This window comes from Phaenicophaeus curvirostris, chromosome 13, assembly GCF_032191515.1.
Source record: "Phaenicophaeus curvirostris isolate KB17595 chromosome 13, BPBGC_Pcur_1.0, whole genome shotgun sequence".
Classification (NCBI taxonomy): Eukaryota; Metazoa; Chordata; class Aves; order Cuculiformes; family Cuculidae; genus Phaenicophaeus; species Phaenicophaeus curvirostris.
This window is the reverse complement of record NC_091404.1, coordinates 8,066,131-8,086,840: the sequence shown is the minus strand read 5'-3', so window position 1 is coordinate 8,086,840 and position 20,710 is coordinate 8,066,131. Positions and strand designations below refer to the sequence as shown.

The following is a 20,710-nucleotide window of genomic DNA, read 5'->3' as shown; positions in this document are numbered from 1 at the left end:
CGGCGGCGCGCGGGGCGCCCGGGCGCGGGGCGGCGGCAGCAGCAGGAGGGGCCGGCGGGGCCGCGCCCGCGCCCCCCCCCACCCCTCAACCCCCCCCCCAACCCTTCCCCCCCTCTCCCGCTCAACCCCGCCGGGCCATGGGCTCCCACCTGCCGCAGCGGCGCCCGGAGCCGCGGCTGGTGCTGCAGGTGGCGGCCGGGGCCCCGCCGAGCGCCGAGGGGGCCGAGTGGCAGGGGCTGCTGCGGCGGGCGGAGGCGCTGGCGGGCGGCGGGCGGCTGCACGAGGCGCTGCCGCTCTACCAGCTCGCGTCCCGGCACCGGCAGCTGCGGGCCGAGCAGCTCGACAAGCTGGTGGAGTGCCTGGCGCGGAGCGTCCGTCTCAAGGAGGGGCCCCCCGCCCCGCAGCCCCGCGACCGGGACGTCTTCGGGTGCCGCAAATGCCAGGGCTTCCTCTTCGAGCCCGTTTCCTTGCCTTGCGGACACACGTTCTGCAAAAAGTGCCTGGAGAGGGACCGGGCGGGCGGGTCCCGGTGCGTCCTGTGCAAGGAGGAGGGCGGCGCGGCCGCCGGGCAGCTCCTGCGGGTCAACGTCATCCTCAGCAACCTGCTGGCCAAGTGGTTCCCGTGCCAGGTGAAGGCTTCGCAGCTCCGGCACGAAGGGAACCTCTTGTACAAGGAGAAGAAGCTCCAAGCCGCCCTGCAGAAGTACAACGAGGCGGTCAGCCTAGGTAACGGCCCCCGGGGCGCATCTGGGTCAGCGGAGCAGCGGTTGCGTAAGGCGGGGTCCGGCCCGTTGTGTAAGCGGGGGCAGCTCCGGGCCCGCACCGCGGCCTCCACCGGCGGGATTTTTGTTCCTTTTTCCCCCCCTCGAGCCGCGTACCGCTTAAAAACTTGGCTGCTCACCCCCTGGCGCTGCTCCCCGCGCCCCCCGTGCGTCTCCATCGATCCTCGGCCAGGGGCTCGGTGTGTTTTTATGCGATGTGCCCCGCAGTTATATAAGGCGGTGCTGATATTTTGTCTGGAGTTGCCTGAAGAGGTTTCCAGATCACAGTTAGTCCAGACTTACTTAAAGACTAGATGTTCTGTGGGTTTCTACAACTTGGAAGCACCGACGTGCGGTTTAAACGAAAAAAAAAATAATAAAACTTACATAACTAACTTAATTTACACGAATCAACCACTTTTTCTGTTTCCTACAGCTCCAAATGACCACTTACTATACAGCAACCGGTCGCAGATTAACTCTACTTTGAAAGCTTGTGAGGATGCGTTGCATGATGCAGAAACAGCGTGCAGGCTGCAGCCGTACTGGTTGAAAGTAAGTTCTGACTGCAGTTCTACTTTGTTTTGAAAAGTTTGATACTGCCCTGGCAGGAAAAAAAAACATTAGCTTGGTCAGACAGCTGAATCAAGTCCTGTAATTTCTTGGGCTCCTGTCACTTAGATATTTAACTGTGATGTTCTTGTGCTTCCTAGAATGAAAGAAGAGAGTAATAATCCTGAGGGTGAGGTAATGCTGTTGTCTTTGACCCCGTCTCAAGTTTATAAGCTCTCTTTAATAATGGAGTGGTCTGCTTATATCATTCTATAAGGATGTAACAACTATCTTAAGAGATTCCTGTAGGGGAAGTAGATTTCTTTATGAAAAATTGTAGATATGTAGATTTCTCTCACAGCTGCTGTGAGAATTATGCTTGCTTGAGTTATAGAATACCCCAGTTCTGCTTGTAAAGGCTTTCAGGACAGTTGTGGTTAAAAGCCTAGATACTGGTGGTGTCTAGGTATGAGAGACGGTTATAGTGGTTCTTCCTGCTTAACTTTTTCTTCTCCAGAAAGATCTTTTGTGTTTCTTTTGTCTTGGTTTCCTTGCATGTTCTCATAGCAAAACAAAACCTGCAGCTAGGTATGTGTTTCATTTCAGGGTCACCTAAGGAAAGGACAAGCATTAGCTAATCTGGGGAAAACAGAAGAAGCTTTACGAGAGTTTCTATTCTGCCTTGCTCTAGATACGGGGAACAAGACGGCCAAGTCTGAGGCACAAAAGGTAAGTTCCCCAAATCATTATTTTAGGTGGCTTTTCATAAAGGAAGATAAGAATTTCTCTTCTCTTTTCCCTCCTTTCTCATTTCTTCAAAGAGCTAGATGGAGAGATATACCCTGACTGTTGTTCAGGCTCAAGTTATGCGCATTGCTTTCTTGAAGACGGGGAAGCAGCAAGAAAACACACTTTGCAGGCACTATGTGGAACAGTTATGGTATTAGCACTAGCAAATTTGAAGTAAAGCTGAATTATTAGTTGTGACTAGAGGGAATCACAAGAGCTTATGGGCAGTGTTTCTAATCTGTCTCCTAGCTGGGCAGTGTATTTCCAGTGACCGAGTGCATGAGAGAGGGGTTACTGCTGAATGTTGTGTCAGGCCCTTGACTGGCAGAACACAACACGCAGAACCCATCAAACTCCACTTGGGAGCAGCAGCTCTCTTCCTACTGCCAGTCCTGCTGCCGAGGATCGCTATCACTGTGTGAAGGAGGCACAAAACAAGCCAGTCAACAAAGGAAGAGGTGTTTTTAAATAGTTTTTAGAGGTTGATAATTGTTAATACTAAATGAGCCACAAAATGGATCTGCAGTGAGGCTTTTTTTCCAGTAGCAGCCTGAGATGGGCTTCTTGGATTCTTAAATGGCTTTTGTGAAGACTGTTCTGTTTTGCACACCCCTCAAACCTCTGATTTTCTGTGAATCAGTGTTTTGACATTTGACCACTTTTTTTGTTGTAGTAGCTAAAAGGCTCAAGGTTGTAGTGATAGCTTTTATAGTAATAAAAATGGAACACTTCTGTTTTCCTTGTACTAAATTACCTTTTGTGGCAGTGCATTCATGCTTTTCCCCATCACTGGTGGGATGAGAGCTTTTGGGCTTGTGTGCTGCAGTACGTAAGGCTTTCTAAAAGCACAGCTGAATTCTTATACTAAACCACTGTTTATGAAGATAGCTGAGAGCGTAACCTGGGTGGCTGCAGTGCAATCAGATTTTTATCTCCTTTTGTATATGGTTGAGATTTCCACCTCCTGTGAGTCTTTTGTCACTGATATTTGGGGGGTTTGATTGGTTAGGTTTTTTTCCCAGTGGGTTCCATGCAGGCTTTCACTGTCATCATATCATTATTTGTTCTCATAGTCATGCTGCAAGACTTCCCGTGCATTAGAGCACGAAGAATAGGAAAAAACAGATATGTTTCTAAATTCAGGCTCCAAATAGCCTTATCCAAGACACCTAATTTCTGAGCAGTGATGTTCTGAGAAAAACTAGGCTTTTTATGACTGAAAGAATTACTCATGCACTCATCAGACAGAGTTCATCCATGATGCAATATTCTACTGGGTCACTTGCAAGGCTGTTTGCATAACAATGACATACTATATTTTTCCCAAATTCTTCAGGTGCAGCTGTGATGTTCTGCTTGTCTGTCCGTGTTAGTTTTGACGTAGTGTGATCCTGTAGAATCCTTTTTGGCTTTAAAAAGAAATCATAGCTGTCATGTGGCTCCCTCAGGCATCAGCAGGATCACCTCAGTAGTATGTTAAAATTAGTTTTTGAGGTGACTCTTTCATTCAGCTGTTTCTTTTCTTAAATAATTGTCCATGCCATACATGTGACCTCAAGCTGCTATCAGATTCACGTATTTTCTGATAGTAAATGAAGAAATAGCATTTTTCTACTGCCTGCATTTTTTTGTATTCTCACATAAGTGAATTAAAAATAGTTTTACAATATTGGAGACCTTTACTTAACTGAACTTGGATTAAGCCTGTGAGATGAGTGCTTTCAGTAGTAAACTCCACCGAGAGCTTCTGATGTACAGCAAAAACAGATTTAAGAAAGACATTAATAATTGTGGGTGCAGAACAAGAGGACAAAGGCATGTGTCACATCACAGAATGGCTAATAACTCTATGGGCTTGTTTAACTCAAATGTCTCTTGCTATCTGTTTGGCTTGTATTGCATTAGCTCTTGCACTTCTTTTTGATTTTACTCTCATCTAAAGGGCTCTTTAGATGGTTTTAACAAAATCAAGGATGCTTCTTTCAGCTATTCCCTTACTTGCTTTTTCATTTAGAGGTTGCAAGGAAGGAACTAAGCAGTGAAGTGTTCTGTTTTATATCACAGCTTCTACTTAGTTTGTTTTCACCCATCCCGGGAAATGCTCAGGAACACTTACCCGATATCCTGCAGCTGTTGTCACATCACTCTAGATTAAAGGGGAATCTCCTAAATTCAGTGGGATCTGGAGGCACCAGCCATAACCTACAGAGGTTGCTCAAGGTAAAGATCAAGTCTGATGTGTGGTTCTTAATTTGTTGCGTGTTTTATGTTAACATTGGGAAGCTGCCTCTCCTTTTCACCTCTGGAAGACAGCAGGATACACTTCCTTAGATTTTTAGGGAGTATCAGAACATACAAAACAATATTGACTGACAGAAGCCGCTTTATCTGGTGATGACTTTCTTTAATAGAAATCCTCTGTTGTTCTGATAAATTTTATGGCAGAATTGAGTGGGTACTATTCCTGTAACTGTCCTTAGCAATTCCAAGTAGCTGGCAATGGACAGGGCCCACTACATTGAGATGCCTTCAAAAGCTGTGAATGCTAAAATCTAGAGTTTCAGCTTGAACTGTAACTGATGTTGTTGACAAAATGCTCCTGCATTCAGATTCTGTGCGCTGCTTAAGTTACTGTAGAGCCGCATAAGATGTTAGCTACTCCATATGTTTGGTTTCACAGCCATAGTTTTGTAAATGGCTGTAGACATTTACATTCACAGGTTTGTAAAGACCACTTCTGCATCACTGCAGCCTGCAGTCTGAGGACAGATTTTGATTATACTGTGTGTATAGAACTTCATTAGTCTTTACAAACATAAGAACAATCAGTTACATTGCCTTTTGGGAAGACTAATAGGATATTCTGAAAAGAAATCCTTTTGTATGATCGTTTTATGAAGTCATTCAAGGGACAGTTCATTCATCTTTCTGCATGTTGGCCATCACCACAGTTCCTGATCACATTCCACAGTGTGTGCGTTTGGGTTCATCTGGGGAGTTGATGTGACAAGCTGATAGGTTATGTCCTGTAGTGACTGTTTACAAGTTCTGTAGCCATATGGGATAAAGAATGATCATTTTATCCTGCGGAAAGAAATCTGTCCTGCTGAAGGAAGCTCTGTGTGTTTTCTGTTACAAATTGTGTGTGTTTATACTGCTTCCTTAAAATAAACCTGCACTGTTTTGGTTGTTTTGATGGTTGATACCATCATTTATGATATAAACAATATGCATTTTTCCATAGGTTAAGTGATAACAATATATTTAGCTTGATATCTAGCCAGTTCTGCCTGATTGAAGTCTCATGACCAAGCTATAAAGCCCCACATAAGGGCTGAAAAAAAATTCAGTGCCATGGCGAGGTGGAGAAGAGTTTGTATATATAGGTTTGGGGATTTTTTTCATTAAAATTGGGCCCTGACACAGCAATCCTCAAACGGTTGCTTCTTGACCTACCAAGTCTTTCCTGGTGATCCAGAATGTTAAGGAATTGACAGGTTTGTTTTCTTTTTCTTAGCCAAGTAGTTTGAAGATTGATCTTATGTCAATCCTCTCTTCACACAGGCAAATGTGGAACAGAAAAAGGGTTGTCCCATTCAAGAAGAACCAAATGTAACTACTTCTGGTAGTTTGAGGACACCTATACAAATAGCAGAGAGCAAAAAGGACTGCTCAGAGGAGGAGAACAAACTCACGTCCGTGCCAGAGTCTGCTCTTCTCATTTCTGAGAAGTGCAGCCTCCTGAAAAGGAAGTGCTGCCCAGAGGAGATGCGAGATGCTGAGGTACCCTGCAAACTGATGAAGAAAGGTATGCTTAACTATGTACAGGATAAATTCCATGGCGTTGCTAACAGTGCAAACTACTACCTCTACGTGGAAACTTAGAGGAAGAGTATCTGAATTATGCTTTGGCTAAAAATCTAAAAAGGGGGCTGAGAAGGATGGGTCAAGTGTTTGCTCATCAGCTTGTTTATCCTTCCAGAAACATCAATGTCACGCATGCTTTTAGTGCTTTCTGAATCAATCAAAGAAGGCTTGTTTAAAAGCATAAATTCTGTTTGTTCATGATATATGGTCTTGTTTTTCATGCTGTGGGATGTACTTATGATGTTATGACAGAATAGTTTGTCCCACTTTAGACTTCCAACACTAATGAAAATGTTTTGACATTAATTCTTAATGCCAGGCTGAATTCAGCCTTCTGTTAGTGTCCCCAGAATTAAAGGCAGGTATGAGGTGTGTGAAAGCTGAATTTGATGCTTTGCATAGAGATTATTGCAATGATGGTTAATAGTTCAGTAACTTCAAGTAAATACACTGTGCATTTTAAATATTGGGTCCTGCTTGTAGATACACAGAATACTGTTGTGTCTATGTAGTTCTCTTTGATCACATTATAATATATTTTTTTAATTAACAGATACAGCTGATACTAAGGGGAATATTACTGGGCAAGATATTCCATTTGAATTTGTGGATCCATCAGATTTGGACTGCTCCCTGTGTATGAGGTATTGATTGTTTTCTTGTGGATGTCTTTAGCTTTTAAGACCCATCTTTTCCTTTTATGATGTAGAGATTTTCTAGCTTCCTCAGTACTTGTTTTTCATCTGACTTTAAACTATTATCATAATTGTTACTCCAGTGATGCATATCTAGACCCTTGGTTCTGAACGCCATTGATGAAAAGGGACTATTTGCTCTGCTCTTGGGGAAGGACATAGTCATGTGAGGGTTAAGTGTGTTAGTGAAGGTGTCTGGGAAATCTGACTGCTTACACGCACCCACCCCCTCACACACACAGTGCACAAAATCACGGTTTGTCCTTTGGAATTTGTAGAGCTGTGTATGATGTTACATAATGCACAAAATAGCTAAAGAGGCCACATCCTAGGAATATTCTAAGTTGCTGTGTAAAATACTGTGTTGCTGTTATTGTACTATGAGGGTTTTGCAAGAAAGCAAGAGCGTGTTTTTTTCCTCTGTTTTTTCCTCCTTGAGAGATGTGTTCCTTAGTGTAGTAAGGCCATCACTACACTCCCTTGAGGCCAACTTCTTCCAGTTAAATAAGAGTTATTCTTGAGAACAGCATTGACTTGATGAAAACAGAGTTGTCAACTACACCTTGTTATTTGTTTTGTTAGAACACTTTAATTTCAGCAAATGTGTGGTGTTTAGTTACTGACTTTTTAGAAGGAAACATTGGGAGGGTGTTTCACAGGGGTCTCGACCTCTGTGGTCAGTGTTGTTTCAGTTTCTTTTTAATTACCCAGATTTATCAATAAGGTATACTGGGGTTAGTTTTCTACTATATTCTGAATTCTTAACTAGCAAAAGGCCTCACAGAATCACTAGGTTGGAAAAGACCCCCAGGATCATCGAGTCCAACCATTCCTACCAACCACTAAACCATGCCCCTCAGCATCTCATCCACCCGTCTTTTAAATGCCTTCAGGGATGGTGACTCTTTCTGGATTTATTTCTGAAGGCTTGTGCCTGGAGAAATACGGACTTGCTTTGTTGTGCTGTTTGTTTACTGAGGAGGGGGCTGCAATTTATTTAAAACTGAAACCTTTGGAGAACAACAGCTTTGTTTGATTCTCTTCTGCTTGGAATAAATCCTGTCCCTCTGTCTACAGCTGAAACAGGCTCCCAAAGTTTATACAGCTGTCAAAACATTTGATACTAAGAGCAGAACTTTCCTCCAACAGAAAGCCACACAACTGGTCTTAGCTGGTTTTAATGTGTCTGATTATGTCCACAAAACATTTTTCAGGTATTTTTAATAAAATTAATTAGGCCAAGTTCATTGTCCTCTCTTTCAAATCAGAAACAGCCAGACTACAATAGATTTGTAAAGTAATTAGCTCAAGGATTGCTGGTTCCTTTACAGTATAGAGGATGTTGATGCTGATCTTGTAATTGCAATCACAAACGCAGGCTTTGCATCTAAAAGCATGTTAGCTTTTTCATGTCATGGGAGCAATGAAAGCTTGTATAAAGGGAAGCTGTCACAAGATCTTTTTCTTGCTGTTACTGTAGATTGATTGTAATTATTTCCAGCTATGTTCCTCAGAAGTATTTTAGGGATTTGGATCTTGAGATACTCTGGACTAATTACCTAGTAACCTACTGACCTGTTCACAATTAACTACAGGAGCTGTTATTAACCTATTTGTCTGATGGAGTGGCCAAAGTGTTACTGATCTACATTTCACTCCAGCAGCAATGGAAAATAATAGTCAAAGCAATGTACTGGTGAGAGATGAAGGAGTGTCATTAGTAGGAGGGAGTATTTAATTTCTGCTGTTACAGTGGCTTAAAGCAATGTCATGAGAAATTGTGATGTGTAGTGCTTCTTTCTGGAAGTCATGAGGTTTGGTCCAGGTCCTCTTAAAGTTGTTAGGGAAGAGCTGCTGCTGGCTTTCAGTAAGCACTAGAGCAGAATCAGGCACTTAATCAGGAATTTCTTGTCTTTGTGTTAACACTTCAGATTGAGAGAGGCTACGAAATAGCTACGTATGCAAACCAGTTCTTGCCGAAACATATTGTAGAATTCGGTATTTTACATAGTTCAGACCAATAAGGTTTCTCAGAGTGATGAGGTTTCTGTTCAGTAAACAACTAACAGGGGTTTTCAGTTATATGGTCAAGCTGCAATAAGATCGGTGTGGTATTTTTGATACTTCTTCCTATGTTCCCTTGCTTAAATGTCAATATTTATAGTAACTAATGACATTTAATAAACTGGCTATGGCAATCTTTTTAAGGGCCAGTTATCTACTTAAATACAATAATCTTTAACAAGATGACAATAAATGTGGGTTTACGTACTTATAATTTTCACATGTTTAATAGAACTTGGTGTGCTGCTTTGATAAGCTGATATTTTAAAGTACACTAATTCATTTAAATTATAAGTGGACTAATATTTGAGACCCTAGAATGCTAAGACATTATGTTGTAATATATAGTACATGCTAAACAACTTAAGGGGTAGTTTTGAACATTTTCTATTAAAAAAACCTTCAGTATAATTTACAACTCTTTAAAGTCATTATTGGCAAGGAAACAGCACTTCACAATATCACATAATCATAATGAAGTCAAAAATCCTGACGTGAAAATAAGGGTCACAAGAGTTACTTGAAATGGGTGAAGATTAGATATTATGATATTTAGAAGACTTGGCCTTAGGTTTTATCTTTTTTCCTTTACAAAACATTAACCTGATGTCACTTATTTTCCATAGAAGTAGTTACTTCAAGGTTGAAAACTGTCTGTTATAACAAAACTGCTTTCCCACTCCACTTCAAAGTTGGCAATACACTGTGTGTGTATTGCACTCATTATGTGGGCTCTTACTGCATGCAGCTATTTAGTGCCTAGCTTTACACACACAAGTAATCACATGATTTCCACAGCAATAGTTGTGCAAGTATTGCTCAATTTCATTAGGAAAAAAGTCGGTCTGAGTTATGCTTCTATTTATTGCTCACGTAGAGGAAAATTTAATCCTGGCTTGTTGGAAGTCAGTAGCAATATTCTTCCTCGCATAATCAGAGTTTATGGGCTACCTTTCGTTTCAGGTAGTATTATGTAAGTCTGTAAGCTGAATAAATACAAAAGTTGGTTGAAAAAACAAAGCGAGGAACAACTTTATCCCTGGAGTAGTCAGTAGTTAAATTAGTGAGTGACTACAGCTATTTTTGTAACAGCTGCTGTTTTTACTTGGGTACACGATATTGTTGTCTTTTGTTTTGGATTTTTCCAATCCAGGCTCTTCTATGAACCTGTCACTACACCTTGCGGACACACCTTCTGTCTCAAATGTCTTGAGAGATGCCTGGATCACAACCCAAAATGTCCCCTGTGCAAGGAAGGGCTCTCAGAGGTAATGATGCTTGGATTTTCTCAGCACAAATTCAAGGGCACAGGACAGGATCAAGCAGCACCTTCAGAAACATTTTGTTTCCCAACTTAAGAGAAATACTATGTAACTTAAAAAGAGTAAAAATAATCACATTTTTCTTAAGTGCCCTTATGACTTAGAAAGCACGGATAGTCTCTACCTTAGAGACAGCCATGTACTTGGAAAATCTGAGAAGGGAAATCGTCTAGAGATTGTCCAAGTTAATGCCCATAACATAGGGAATAGTTCAATAAACAACTATTCAGTGGCAGTGCAAGGTTAAAAGATCTTTTTTTTTTTTGCTATAGACATAAGAAACCAGAGCTGACCAATGACTGCCTTGTGCATGGGCACCATAATCTTTGAAATGCTGGGCATTGTGTGTAACTGCTTGTGTGTGTTTCTTTACTGCAGTGCTTGGCTATGAGGAAATACTGTAAGACAGTACTAATGGAGGAGTTAATAGCAAGGTATCTTCCAGAGGAACTCACAGAGAGAAGAAAGATTTATGAAGAGGAAATAGCAGAGCTATCCAAGTATGTAATCCATTTATGTAAAATCCAGTCTTTTATACTGCTGCTGCTAGCTGATGAATGGCTCCTGCTGCTGTGGAGTGCAGCAAAGATGCTGACAAAGTAGCTTCTTTCTCAGTATCCTGATTTCAAAGAGAACAGGGTCCAGGTGAAAGTGTTTTGAGTTAGCATGAGAACTGAATGCTGTGCTAAACAATAAGAAAGCAAGCCAGGAGGTTGCTTTATAAGCAAGGTATAAGTGCGGTTGCTTTCAGTGTCCCTCCATGAAAGCCGTAGAGTGATACAGTGGGTGGAAGTAGTCTCAGCAGCTCGGGGTAGGAATGTACTGGGTAGGGAAGGAATTGGATTAAAGAAAATGAAGTAAAAGAAACCAATAATGGAGATGCATTAATGCTCTGACTAGCAAAACCAGAAAGCACAACTAAGAATTCTGCTGGTAAGTGGTATATCGCTTTCCATAATACCTAGTCAACTAGCAATTTTAGGAGGAAAATAACTTTAGTTTTTACTTACTCCATTGAGAATTTTGATGTTTTAATTTCTATTTACAGGTATAATAATTGTAAAGAATGTTATTGCATAAAATACATATTTTATGCCTTGGCAGTAGCTTGCTAAAAAGTCATACATGATTTGTCCTTTCTTTCTTGCAGCCTAAATAAGAATGTTCCTATCTTTGTCTGCACAATGGCTTATCCTACAGTCCCATGCCCTTTGCACATCTTTGAGCCATGTTACCGACTGATGATTCGAAGGTGCATGGAGACTGGCACCAAACAATTTGGGATGTGCATCAGTGACCCTGTGAAGGGGTGAGTGTGCAGTGTGCTCGAACTGTGTGATCTACCCCACTTAGCCTGGAGCAAGTCTCTTTGGAGAGATGCAGAAAGGTCCATGGCTGTAATATCTACTGGGAAACTCATAGCTAAGGTTTCTTCCTAATCGTGCTGGTTAAAGACATGGAGAAGAATGACGTTTCTCTTGAGCACTTAAATTCTGACTAACATGACTGCCTGTTTTTCTTGAAACACCCATAGCTAGTGTGTATTATATGAAGGTGAGCTGCAGACCCTTTGTAATACATGGAAAAAGTGTATTTTCTACAGTCTTGAGCTCTATTAAATGTTTTGCCACAAGAAATCAAGTTGAAATGGCAGTAAGGTGTGTGTAGAGGATTTTTTTTTAATTATGACAAGAATAGCTACAGTATTGGGATACATTTATATCCTGGCTGTTCTAAATATAGTGGAGACTGCACTGGTAAAATAGGACCTTCATAAGGACTGGCTGGGCACTTAACTTGAGTCAGTCTTAAGCAATACGACCTTAATGTCTGCCTCTATATTTAGCTTTCCTCCTTTCTTTTTATGGTGTATCCCTACAGGGTACGTATGTGCCATAAGAAGTATGATGTACACAACAATCACACCTATGAAGTAAAACCTGCTGAAATTGTGGGGAAACTTTTTCTGTATAGAATTTCATGGTGCTTTCATAATTTTAATACTCTGAAGTGTTCTTGTTTTTCTACAATGAATGAACACATTAGAATTACAGAGAGTGTGATTCTGAACTGTATAACTTCCAATTTCATAATATGTTCTCTGTATTCCAAAACATGCCGTTAGTGTTAACCAGATTAGACAGCCTGAATCTTCCTGATAGTATTGAAAACAATCGTTGAATAATCTGAGCCACAGCAGGTCAGTGCTGTGAACAATAGAAATGAGCTGACACTGGTAAATACCTTTGTGGTAGGGACTGGCTTGTATGGTGGTTCTGTGGAGTTAAGGGTGGAGAGAATAAGACTTGTTTACTTGCTTTTGTTCTGATTTCAATAGGTTTGCAGACTATGGCTGCATTCTGGAGATAAGAAATGTTGAATTCTTTGCTGATGGCCGGTCTGTTGTAGACAGCATTGGAAAGAGGAGATTTAAGGTGATACAGCACAGCCAGCGAGATGGCTACAACACAGCAGATATTGAGTACATTGAGGATCAAAAGGTGAATTTAGAAGTGAAGCGTTTCAACTGTACTACATGTGAAATACTAAGCGCATATGTTTTCAGAGAGTCCCTTTTTTGTAGACAGTTTCTAGTTAACCAAGATACTAAGTACTCATGGTTAAAGATGTGGAACAATTACCACAAGCATGCACACACTGGCTATATTCTGAAGAATGTTTTTCTTAGAGGTTTTTAGTAGAAGACAGAAAGAAGGATGAGATCCTACCCCTTTTCTAGACAGAATAACTGGAGTTTATAAGGGAGTGGGATGGGGAATCTGCTCTCATTTCCATGGAAGCCAATCAGAAAACTCCCCTTTGGGTAACAATTAGGAAACTCCTGCTCTGGTAAGAAAAAGAAGGATCAGGTCCACTACACCTTCAAAATGATTTATGCTAATTCTTTAAAAAAAGTAGGCAGTCAAAGTATTCTGGGTGATGTATGAGCTTTTGGTGGTATACAATGGAAAGATATAATGTCTATTCTGAGGAGCTGCTTTTTTTAAAAAAGCTTTGCATAATCTTTTCTGTGTTGTGTGGTATTTACATAAACGTTTTTTATATAGAAATCCAGAAAGTGCTTGTTCTGCAAATAAAGTACCTTTGGTTTAGAGTATAGGGTAAGGAAGTAAAGAAATTGATAGGTGGGGTCTGGGGGAGGGGTGGGGGGCAGAAGGGCATGAACATGACGAAACTAGTTTTCAGGACTTATCCCAGAACAGCCTCTATTCTTCTACCCACTGCCAGAAATACTAAAAATTCGTGTTGTGCCTTCCCCAACCTGCAGACTGAACTAATTGTAACCTCCCTCCTCTTTTTACTCACTTCAGGTGCAAGGACAAGAGTATGCTGCATTACTTGTTCTTCATGACTCTGTCTATGATCAGGCATACATGTGGTTTAACTCCCTCAAGCAAGCACTCAAAAGCCGAATTCTCAGTCATTTTGGTCCAATGCCAGCTAAGGACCCAGACCCACAGGTATCCAGAATCAGTGGCTTATGTAACTTTGAGAGTCAGACATAGCAGGGATATCTGATAAGCTAGGAAACATTGTCTTTTATGATGAAAATAAAAATACTCTTCACTTACCCTGCATACACAAAGGTTCTAAGTTACGTTGCCGTATACCAGTGGTAGCACAGTTGCCAACAAAGAGCTTATATTTCATGTTGGTAACATCCTGAGCCTAGTTATTGAGCTGTAGAAATCCCAGAACACTTAGATGCCTTTTTGCCTATTCCCCCAATTAAATGAGTGAGAGAAAATGGACATGAGGAAACTTGGTACTGTAGTTCAAGTATAGCAAATTTAAAGAATCCTAAAATAACAGAACATAACAGAAACTAAATATGAAGTAGTACTATTAAGTATGAAGTAGGGAATCGGGTATCCCAAAGAACTGGGTCAATAACATGGGAGGAAAAAAATCCAGAAGGCCTAACCTATAAACAGTTACTGGAAATAGAGATGCATCTCACTTCTGCCTTCAACATCCTATTTTTAGGAAAGTTGCAACTTGGTTGTAATTTATTTCGAGCCAACATGTAATAAGCCGTTAGGTTGGCAATGAAGTGCCTGCTTGCTAGATTGATAGCAATGTACTATGTTTTCAAAATCAAGTCTTCAAAAACAAAACCTTCTATATGTGTCTTAACTTCTTTTTTTTTCTTCCTGCTCCCCCCGCTTACTGCAGGCCAACCCGAATGGGCCAGCCTGGTGCTGGTGGGTCCTAGCTGTCCTTCCACTGGAGAACAGAGCTCAGCTCCCTTTCCTTGCCATGAAATCCCTCAAAGACCGCTTGAATGGCATCAGACGTGTCCTTACATTCATGTCTCGTACCCGATCGCGGTGATGGTGAGAAGGAGAGCTGTGAAGTCTCCCACAGTACTTGACTGTAGACTGTCTCTTGTAACTTCATTTAACTGCAATAACGTCTTACAGATTTGGGTGTCAGGATATTTCAAGCCTGAATTTCAAAGAAAAAAGTTATAAAGAGCAAGGGATGTTTATGGATACTTCAATAGTTTCCATTTGGAACTCTGAGATGATTATTCAATCACTGCACTGTTAAATTAATAACAAATGTGATAGAACAAAGTGATCTTGTTTGCCATAAACCTTTTAAAAAGCTTAAGAGGTTTTTTAATTTATTTTATTTTTATTTTTTTAGTGGATAAAGGATAAACTGTGCAGTTTAATGTGAAGCAGAAATAATAACGTTAATGCATTATTTCAGTGAACTGCAAAGTCTTTTATTCCAAATGGTTCAGGTTTTATATAGCATTGTGTAAAATAATGTTCACAACTTCCGTTTGATAATTTATTTTTGCACTATGAATTTTGTCTCAATGTATATTATTTGTGTTCATTCTCTAAAGGAAAGTGAGCTGCTCTATTTATTTAGTGTTTTTACCCCGTATGTATGACTGGGGCAAAATGATGATCCTAGCAGTGCACAAGCAACTGCCTTGGTAATTTTTCAGATATTTGTGTTCAAATACTTTGAATGTTTTTCTACTTATCCCCAGTTCCACTGTAGCCTAAGAAGGATTTCTCCCCCTTTCCTCCTTCTTCCTCTGAAACAGCCTGCCATGAAGTCTTTGAATACATAGATTATGTCTGGGAGAATGCAAGCACAATTGCTGGAAGGTTTATCCTATGCTTGCAGCTAGGTTCCCAATACCACAACTGTCGAGCACATGCTTAATCTTAAGCATGAGTGTTTAAGTGCTTGACTAAAATGAAGTGTTGATCAGTTGATGTCCGTGGTGACAGAAGGATCCCTTAATTTTTCACAGAAGAGAGAATAATTAGGAGTTGAATTTCTATCTGCACTCTTTCTTGCAAGAAGGGATAACAGCTACAAACAACTGCAAAGAAAGAGCCCCGATACATGAAAAGTGACTTCTCCTAAAAGAAGACTAAGTACTGATATCATTTTATTGTAGGTTACTACACAGACTTAGTTTTCTACATCAACTCTTGTTGCTGTTAAGATAGTTTTATTTCTTCTTTTTCTCTTTAATTGTTTGGTGGGATTTGGCTTTGAAGTGTGTACGTGGACGGGGGACTTATTTGAACTGCAGGACTTGGGTGGCAGTTTGTCACACAAGAAGGAATATGTTGTAATAAATGCTATTTATTTCAACCCAATCTTCAGGTTTGTTAGCTTCAAATCTCTACCCAGTCACTGAACTTCTCTTAAGAGACTGGGTAGTGTTGCCAGTAATAGTTAACTCCCCAGGAACAAGCGAATTTTAGCATGAATACTTCTAGCTACAAAGCATGTAAAAATAGGGTAGAAACAAGAAGTATCTTGGCTTTTTTTTTCTATAAATCAGCAGTTCATTTACTTGTTTTGCTGCTTTTATTCCTTTCAGTGTACCAATTTCTGGGACTGATCTTGCTTCCATCTGACTTTGATTTTTCACTGATTTCAATGTGAGCAGGACTGGGCCTTTTATTCTAAGCTACTGGTTTACTTTTCAGTGAAAAAAAATAGACTGAATTGAAAATATTGTGGAATGCTACATATTTCCTTCTTATTTTTACCCAGGATAGTGCTGTTTGCCATTCCATGCCTTTATGGAAAAATGCAGTAGAATTTAATGTCAGTTTTCTATGTGTTTTTCCACCATCATCTCATCAGAAATATTTATTAAAGAGTAATTTTCATACTGTTAAGATTCTATGAAATTACCTTTGTTCCTCCTTTCATTAAATTCTATAGAACTTTTCCATAAGGGTAGCAAAGAAACCAATGGAAGACAAACATGTTTCAGTCTTGTGATGCAAATGGGCTGCGTATCCTGTGTTTGCATTGAGCTACTCTAGAAATGCTACAGCTTGTTTCCATGCTGTTAGATTGCTGCGCTTCCACAGACAATCCTTTACATGCTTCTTTGTGAACAGTGTACAGAAATACATCCATGTTCTGAACAATAACAAGCGTATGGTGGCTGAGAGTTTACATAAGTCAGCAACAAAGTGATTTCTACTTGTGTGGAATTGAAGCTGCATCAATGCAATTCTTCCTTAAACCATTATGTATTATCACATAACATGAGGGGCCCATATTGCTCCCATAGAAATAAGCTGTCACTCTGTTCCTTGTATCTGTGAGAAAAGGACCTTAAAAATCTATTTATGCTGTTTTCTCACTGATACTGGATTTTTTTGCCTGCATGCTACATCTTCTACATACTCATATTCTGCCTATTTTGTTGATTCAGGAACTGGCATGGAATTGGCACTTTATTTTACAAGTGAATATTGTCTCTCTTATTCGCCTTGAGTTAAGCTGCCAGAATTTCCGAAGCAGAAATGTGTACACGCACTCATGAACACACAGTGCACTTGTTGCAGCCTGGAAACAGTGGACCTACTGCAGGTCATGCTTACAGTTGATCTGCTTCCATGCAACTAAAACACTTCAAGAAAGTTCACCTGTACGTGGATGGTGGTTTTCTGTCTGGGACTGCTCTGTGGCCACACATCCTAGAAAGTCTGCTAAGTCCATCAGAATTGAACTATTGAGAAAGAGATTTGCTGGAAGACCCAATCCTATCCAGGAAAACTGGCCGAAGAGTAGCCTTAGCCTAGGGTGGTGAGTTGAGACAGAAGTTTAGTAATGGGTTTACAAACCAAAAAGTCTTCTAGTTTTTCCAGTTGCATTGAGTAGTACAAGGTATGAATAAACAGCTGAACAGATCTAAAAACGCCTTCACTTTAGGTACGGAAACAGCACTGATCAGAGAAAGTACTGAGAGGTAAAATAGGTGGAGTGTTTTGAGCTTCTCGTGTTTTCCTAGGTATTTAACTCAGTCATCCTTTTGCAGATCTATTAAAATAACCACTCAAACTTGCATTTCCTTTGTGGCCAGAAGTATTGATTAATCTTAGTTCTTGAGGGTAAGAGTAATGCATAGTTAGGAATACTAAAATCAATAGGAACACTATTTCAATAGAAATATTTTTAATTCCAAGGAAATGTGATCAGCCCCCCTTTAGGGGAAGGAAAAAAAAAAACAAACCAGGAAAATGCAAACAGCAAGTCTTCTGTGATGAGGGAGGAGGGGAAAGTCAAGAATAGATCGAAGTGTAAGGGACTAAGTTTTGGGCTCCTGGGGAGTATTACGGGGTAAATGTCTCCGAGAGACTTCTTGAAAGTTTTAGACTTGCACTTGTAAGATGGTTTGGTGAGTTTGAAGTCTCTTCACTTTTCTCAGAATGAAGTATTTAATAAGATGCATTGAAATCATTATCGAAGGCTGGGTGTACCACCTTTCCAAATCTCTGTATAGGTACATTATATGGCTTCTAATTAAAAACACCATCAGAAAAGTTTTCTGAAGGATGTAATAATTTTTCATTCTTGTCTATAAACACTTATGACATTCAAAATAGCATTGCTTTGTCTTACATGCTCCTTTGTTTAAGCAATAGCTTAAGGGGAGATGTTTCCATGAAAGTAGCTGATCGAAAGAAAACCTGAGATGGGACTGGATTAAGCAGGAAGACCTGTCAAACCTGACAGGGAACTTGGACACAGCTGTGGGAAGTAGTTCAGTAGTGCTAACAGTGAAATGATGGAGTGGTGAATCACTGGGGTGGTGAGCCCTTATCATGCTAAGTCTTAAGTGACAATATGGTGTTAGTTGTAAAAGTTCCTCTTTCATTATTTTTCTTAATTCCAAGAGCTGATACCTTATCTTACATTAGTTTGTAGCAATAACAGATGCCAGTTGTCCTGCTGAATGGCTGAGCTACTGCTTGGCCTGTTTTTGTCCTGTTATTAACAGAACACCTAAAATATGGATTTCTTAATCCAAAGATAATTTTTTTTCTTCAGTTTAAAATAATCATGGGGATTTGGATGTAGCAGGTCTGGCTTAATCTGTGTGTTAGAGAAAGAACTTTATAGAATGAAGTTTTGTTTTAGATAGGCTTTTAATGATTGCTACTTGGTGCTGAAGTTTTACTGGTGTTTAAATTAATGAGAGAGAGCAGTTATATTTAAATGCAGTGTGTTGGAATAGAGAACATGTTCACAAACTCTTATTTTAAAAATGTGTAAGTTAACCACAGGTTTTTGCATACAAAAACCCAGTGGAGGTCTATGCATCTGGGGCAGTGCTCCCAGTCCCCTGAGTCCTACGTCAGATGAATTCAGCCCCTGCTTAGTTTTCATTTGTTAGCTTCACGACTAAACTTGTAGCTGGTGTGGCTTGCAGTGTAGCATCTGGTCACCTGGAGTTTGTTCCAAAGCATACTACAGCCCTGGAAGTCTTACAGCTACAGAAAAATGGTAGTTTCAGCAAAGTCACTATTTTGAAACACTCTGTTAAATAAATATTGTCTGAGTACAAGAAACTAATCTGCTTAGACAGGATTAAAATGGTGGATAATGAAAACCTGAACTATTACATTGACTTACTCATCCAGGCCAGGTATCGTGTGAAGTGCTTACTAATGTTGGAGTTCCATAAGGTCTAAAGTAACCCTCACATAGAAGTGCCTGTATTCTGTTATTGCCATTCTTGAGCTTTTTAATAGAGTCATAGCCATATATTTTATAACTATAAACATATGCACCTTTAAATCTTTACATTCAATTTGCAGAACAAAGGTTTACAGAGCAGAAGTGTAGCAAAAACAATGTAATAGCTTCTATAATTCCCTAGAGAGGAATGGGAGAAGTACAAAAATGAGGGGCAAGACTTATCTGTGTAAGATGTCTTAATTTGGCACCATATATTAGTCCAATTTAAGTCCATCAGGCTATGTGATTACAAGAGTGCCAGAAATATATCTATCAAGCCATTTTAAATAAAAAGTTCTTTGTGGACTTGTATATTCCATTTGTTTGTAAAACATCCTTTTGTGCACTGTAACAAACTTGAAATGAAACTGAAGTTATACTCTCATATCACTGAACAGAGAACTGTTCAGCTACCTCTACATATGGTTGAAGTAATTTGTTTTTTCCAGATTTGTTCACATTGTCATATAAAATATATTTTACAAAAATCATAGTCCAAAGAACCTGTATGTGTTTGTAGATGTACTTATAACTATGTTGTACCAACAAAGTCTGTGTGGAGAGTTGTTTGCTAATTAAAATTTTTGTGTTCTTTTCTCTTTGGCTTGCATAACAAAGAACTACAGTGGTGAACAAACATGACACATGAGCTGCGTTTTAGGTGTTTTGGAAAAAGGCACAAAGAACAAATCTTAGATGCTGCAGTCACATAACATCATCTGAGGTGAAGGAACCAACCCACATAAATAGTTGTCCAAACCTCATACTCCGCAAAGGACAGCAAGTGCTTTTTCCCCCCCCCCCTTCTCTGCTGTAGCAAAGTAAGAATAGCGGGAAGGGAAGAGAGCCTGGGTTACAGCACTGCCTGCCATGCAATCCTTTGGACTTGAGTACCTCTCATGCATTACTGTTTGCCTTATAGGTTCTGTGATTTAAAACTATAAAGGATACCTTTTTGTTTACAGTCTCAAGCAGGCATGAGGCCTACCTGCTTTTCAGCTATGGCTGTGAGGCAATGAAAAGACTGTTTGCAGTGAAAGACCCCTTAACAAGAAATTCCATGAGATTTTCAGAATCCTCAACCTCATAGAAAAATTGGGAGAACAGCTTTATATGTTAACCTAACACTGAGAGGAATGACTCCCTCGCTGTAATCCACTAAAAAGGTGTAAGAGTTGCCAGAAGTTGCCTGTGTCTGGGCTGCTTCCTATGACTTGTTATTTAAGCAAGATGTGGTACAGTTGTGACTTGCTGCACAAGTCCCAGGCAATCCCGCTCTCGGAGATCGGCTCACTGCTCTCTTACATAAGGCTGTTCAGGCCCTGTATTTATTTTAGAATCCGGGGCACTAACTAGGACTGTATATGGTAAGGCAGCAACTAATTATGTCAAGACTGCTGTTCACTGTAACAAAGTACGTTTGCATCAGAGTAGAGGAAATGTTCTGGCTGAAATGCTTTTCCATCAAGAAGCAGTAAATAGTCAAAGCTGAAGCTTTGCTTGGGAACATGTTGATTTAAGCTATTCCTTTTAATTCATTATATTAGTTCTGAGAGCTTTTAGAATGGTTATTAAAAAGTGGGGTTTAGGTGGAGATAAAGAAAATTAAATCAAA

The 20,710-nt window shown here is 40.1% G+C and overlaps 1 protein-coding gene across 2 annotated transcripts; it reads left to right on the top strand.

Annotated features, from left to right (window-relative positions):
- The first annotated feature begins 120 nt into the window (after positions 1-120).
- LONRF3 (LON peptidase N-terminal domain and ring finger 3) lies at positions 121-19,692 on the top strand. 2 transcript variants are annotated; one of them, XM_069867725.1, is made up of 12 exons: positions 123-726; positions 1,198-1,316; positions 1,920-2,042; positions 4,167-4,322; positions 5,667-5,910; positions 6,523-6,613; positions 9,882-9,996; positions 10,429-10,550; positions 11,201-11,359; positions 12,389-12,551; positions 13,383-13,532; positions 14,248-19,692. In XM_069867725.1, the coding sequence occupies exons 1-12, from the start codon at positions 138-140 to the stop codon at positions 14,404-14,406; spliced, it is 2,190 nt and encodes a 729-aa protein (XP_069723826.1). In that variant the 5' UTR covers positions 123-137; the 3' UTR covers positions 14,407-19,692. The 2 variants fall into 2 exon arrangements, with proteins under 2 accessions (XP_069723827.1, XP_069723826.1); XM_069867726.1 differs by lacking the exon at positions 4,167-4,322 and having other exon boundaries at positions 121-726.
- The last annotated feature ends 1,018 nt before the right edge of the window (positions 19,693-20,710 follow it).

What these genes read in the sequence shown, in the direction of transcription:
- LONRF3 (XM_069867725.1), top strand. Translation starts at nt 138, where the DNA reads ATGGGCTCCCACCTGCCGCAGCGGCGCCCGGAGCCGCGGCTGGTGCTG. An exon ending in GACTGCTCCCTGTGTATGAG is followed by an intron (nt 6,614 to 9,881) that starts GTATTGATTGTT and finishes TTTCCAATCCAG; the next exon opens with GCTCTTCTATGAACCTGTCA. An exon ending in GCAAGGAAGGGCTCTCAGAG is followed by an intron (nt 9,997 to 10,428) that starts GTAATGATGCTT and finishes TCTTTACTGCAG; the next exon opens with TGCTTGGCTATGAGGAAATA.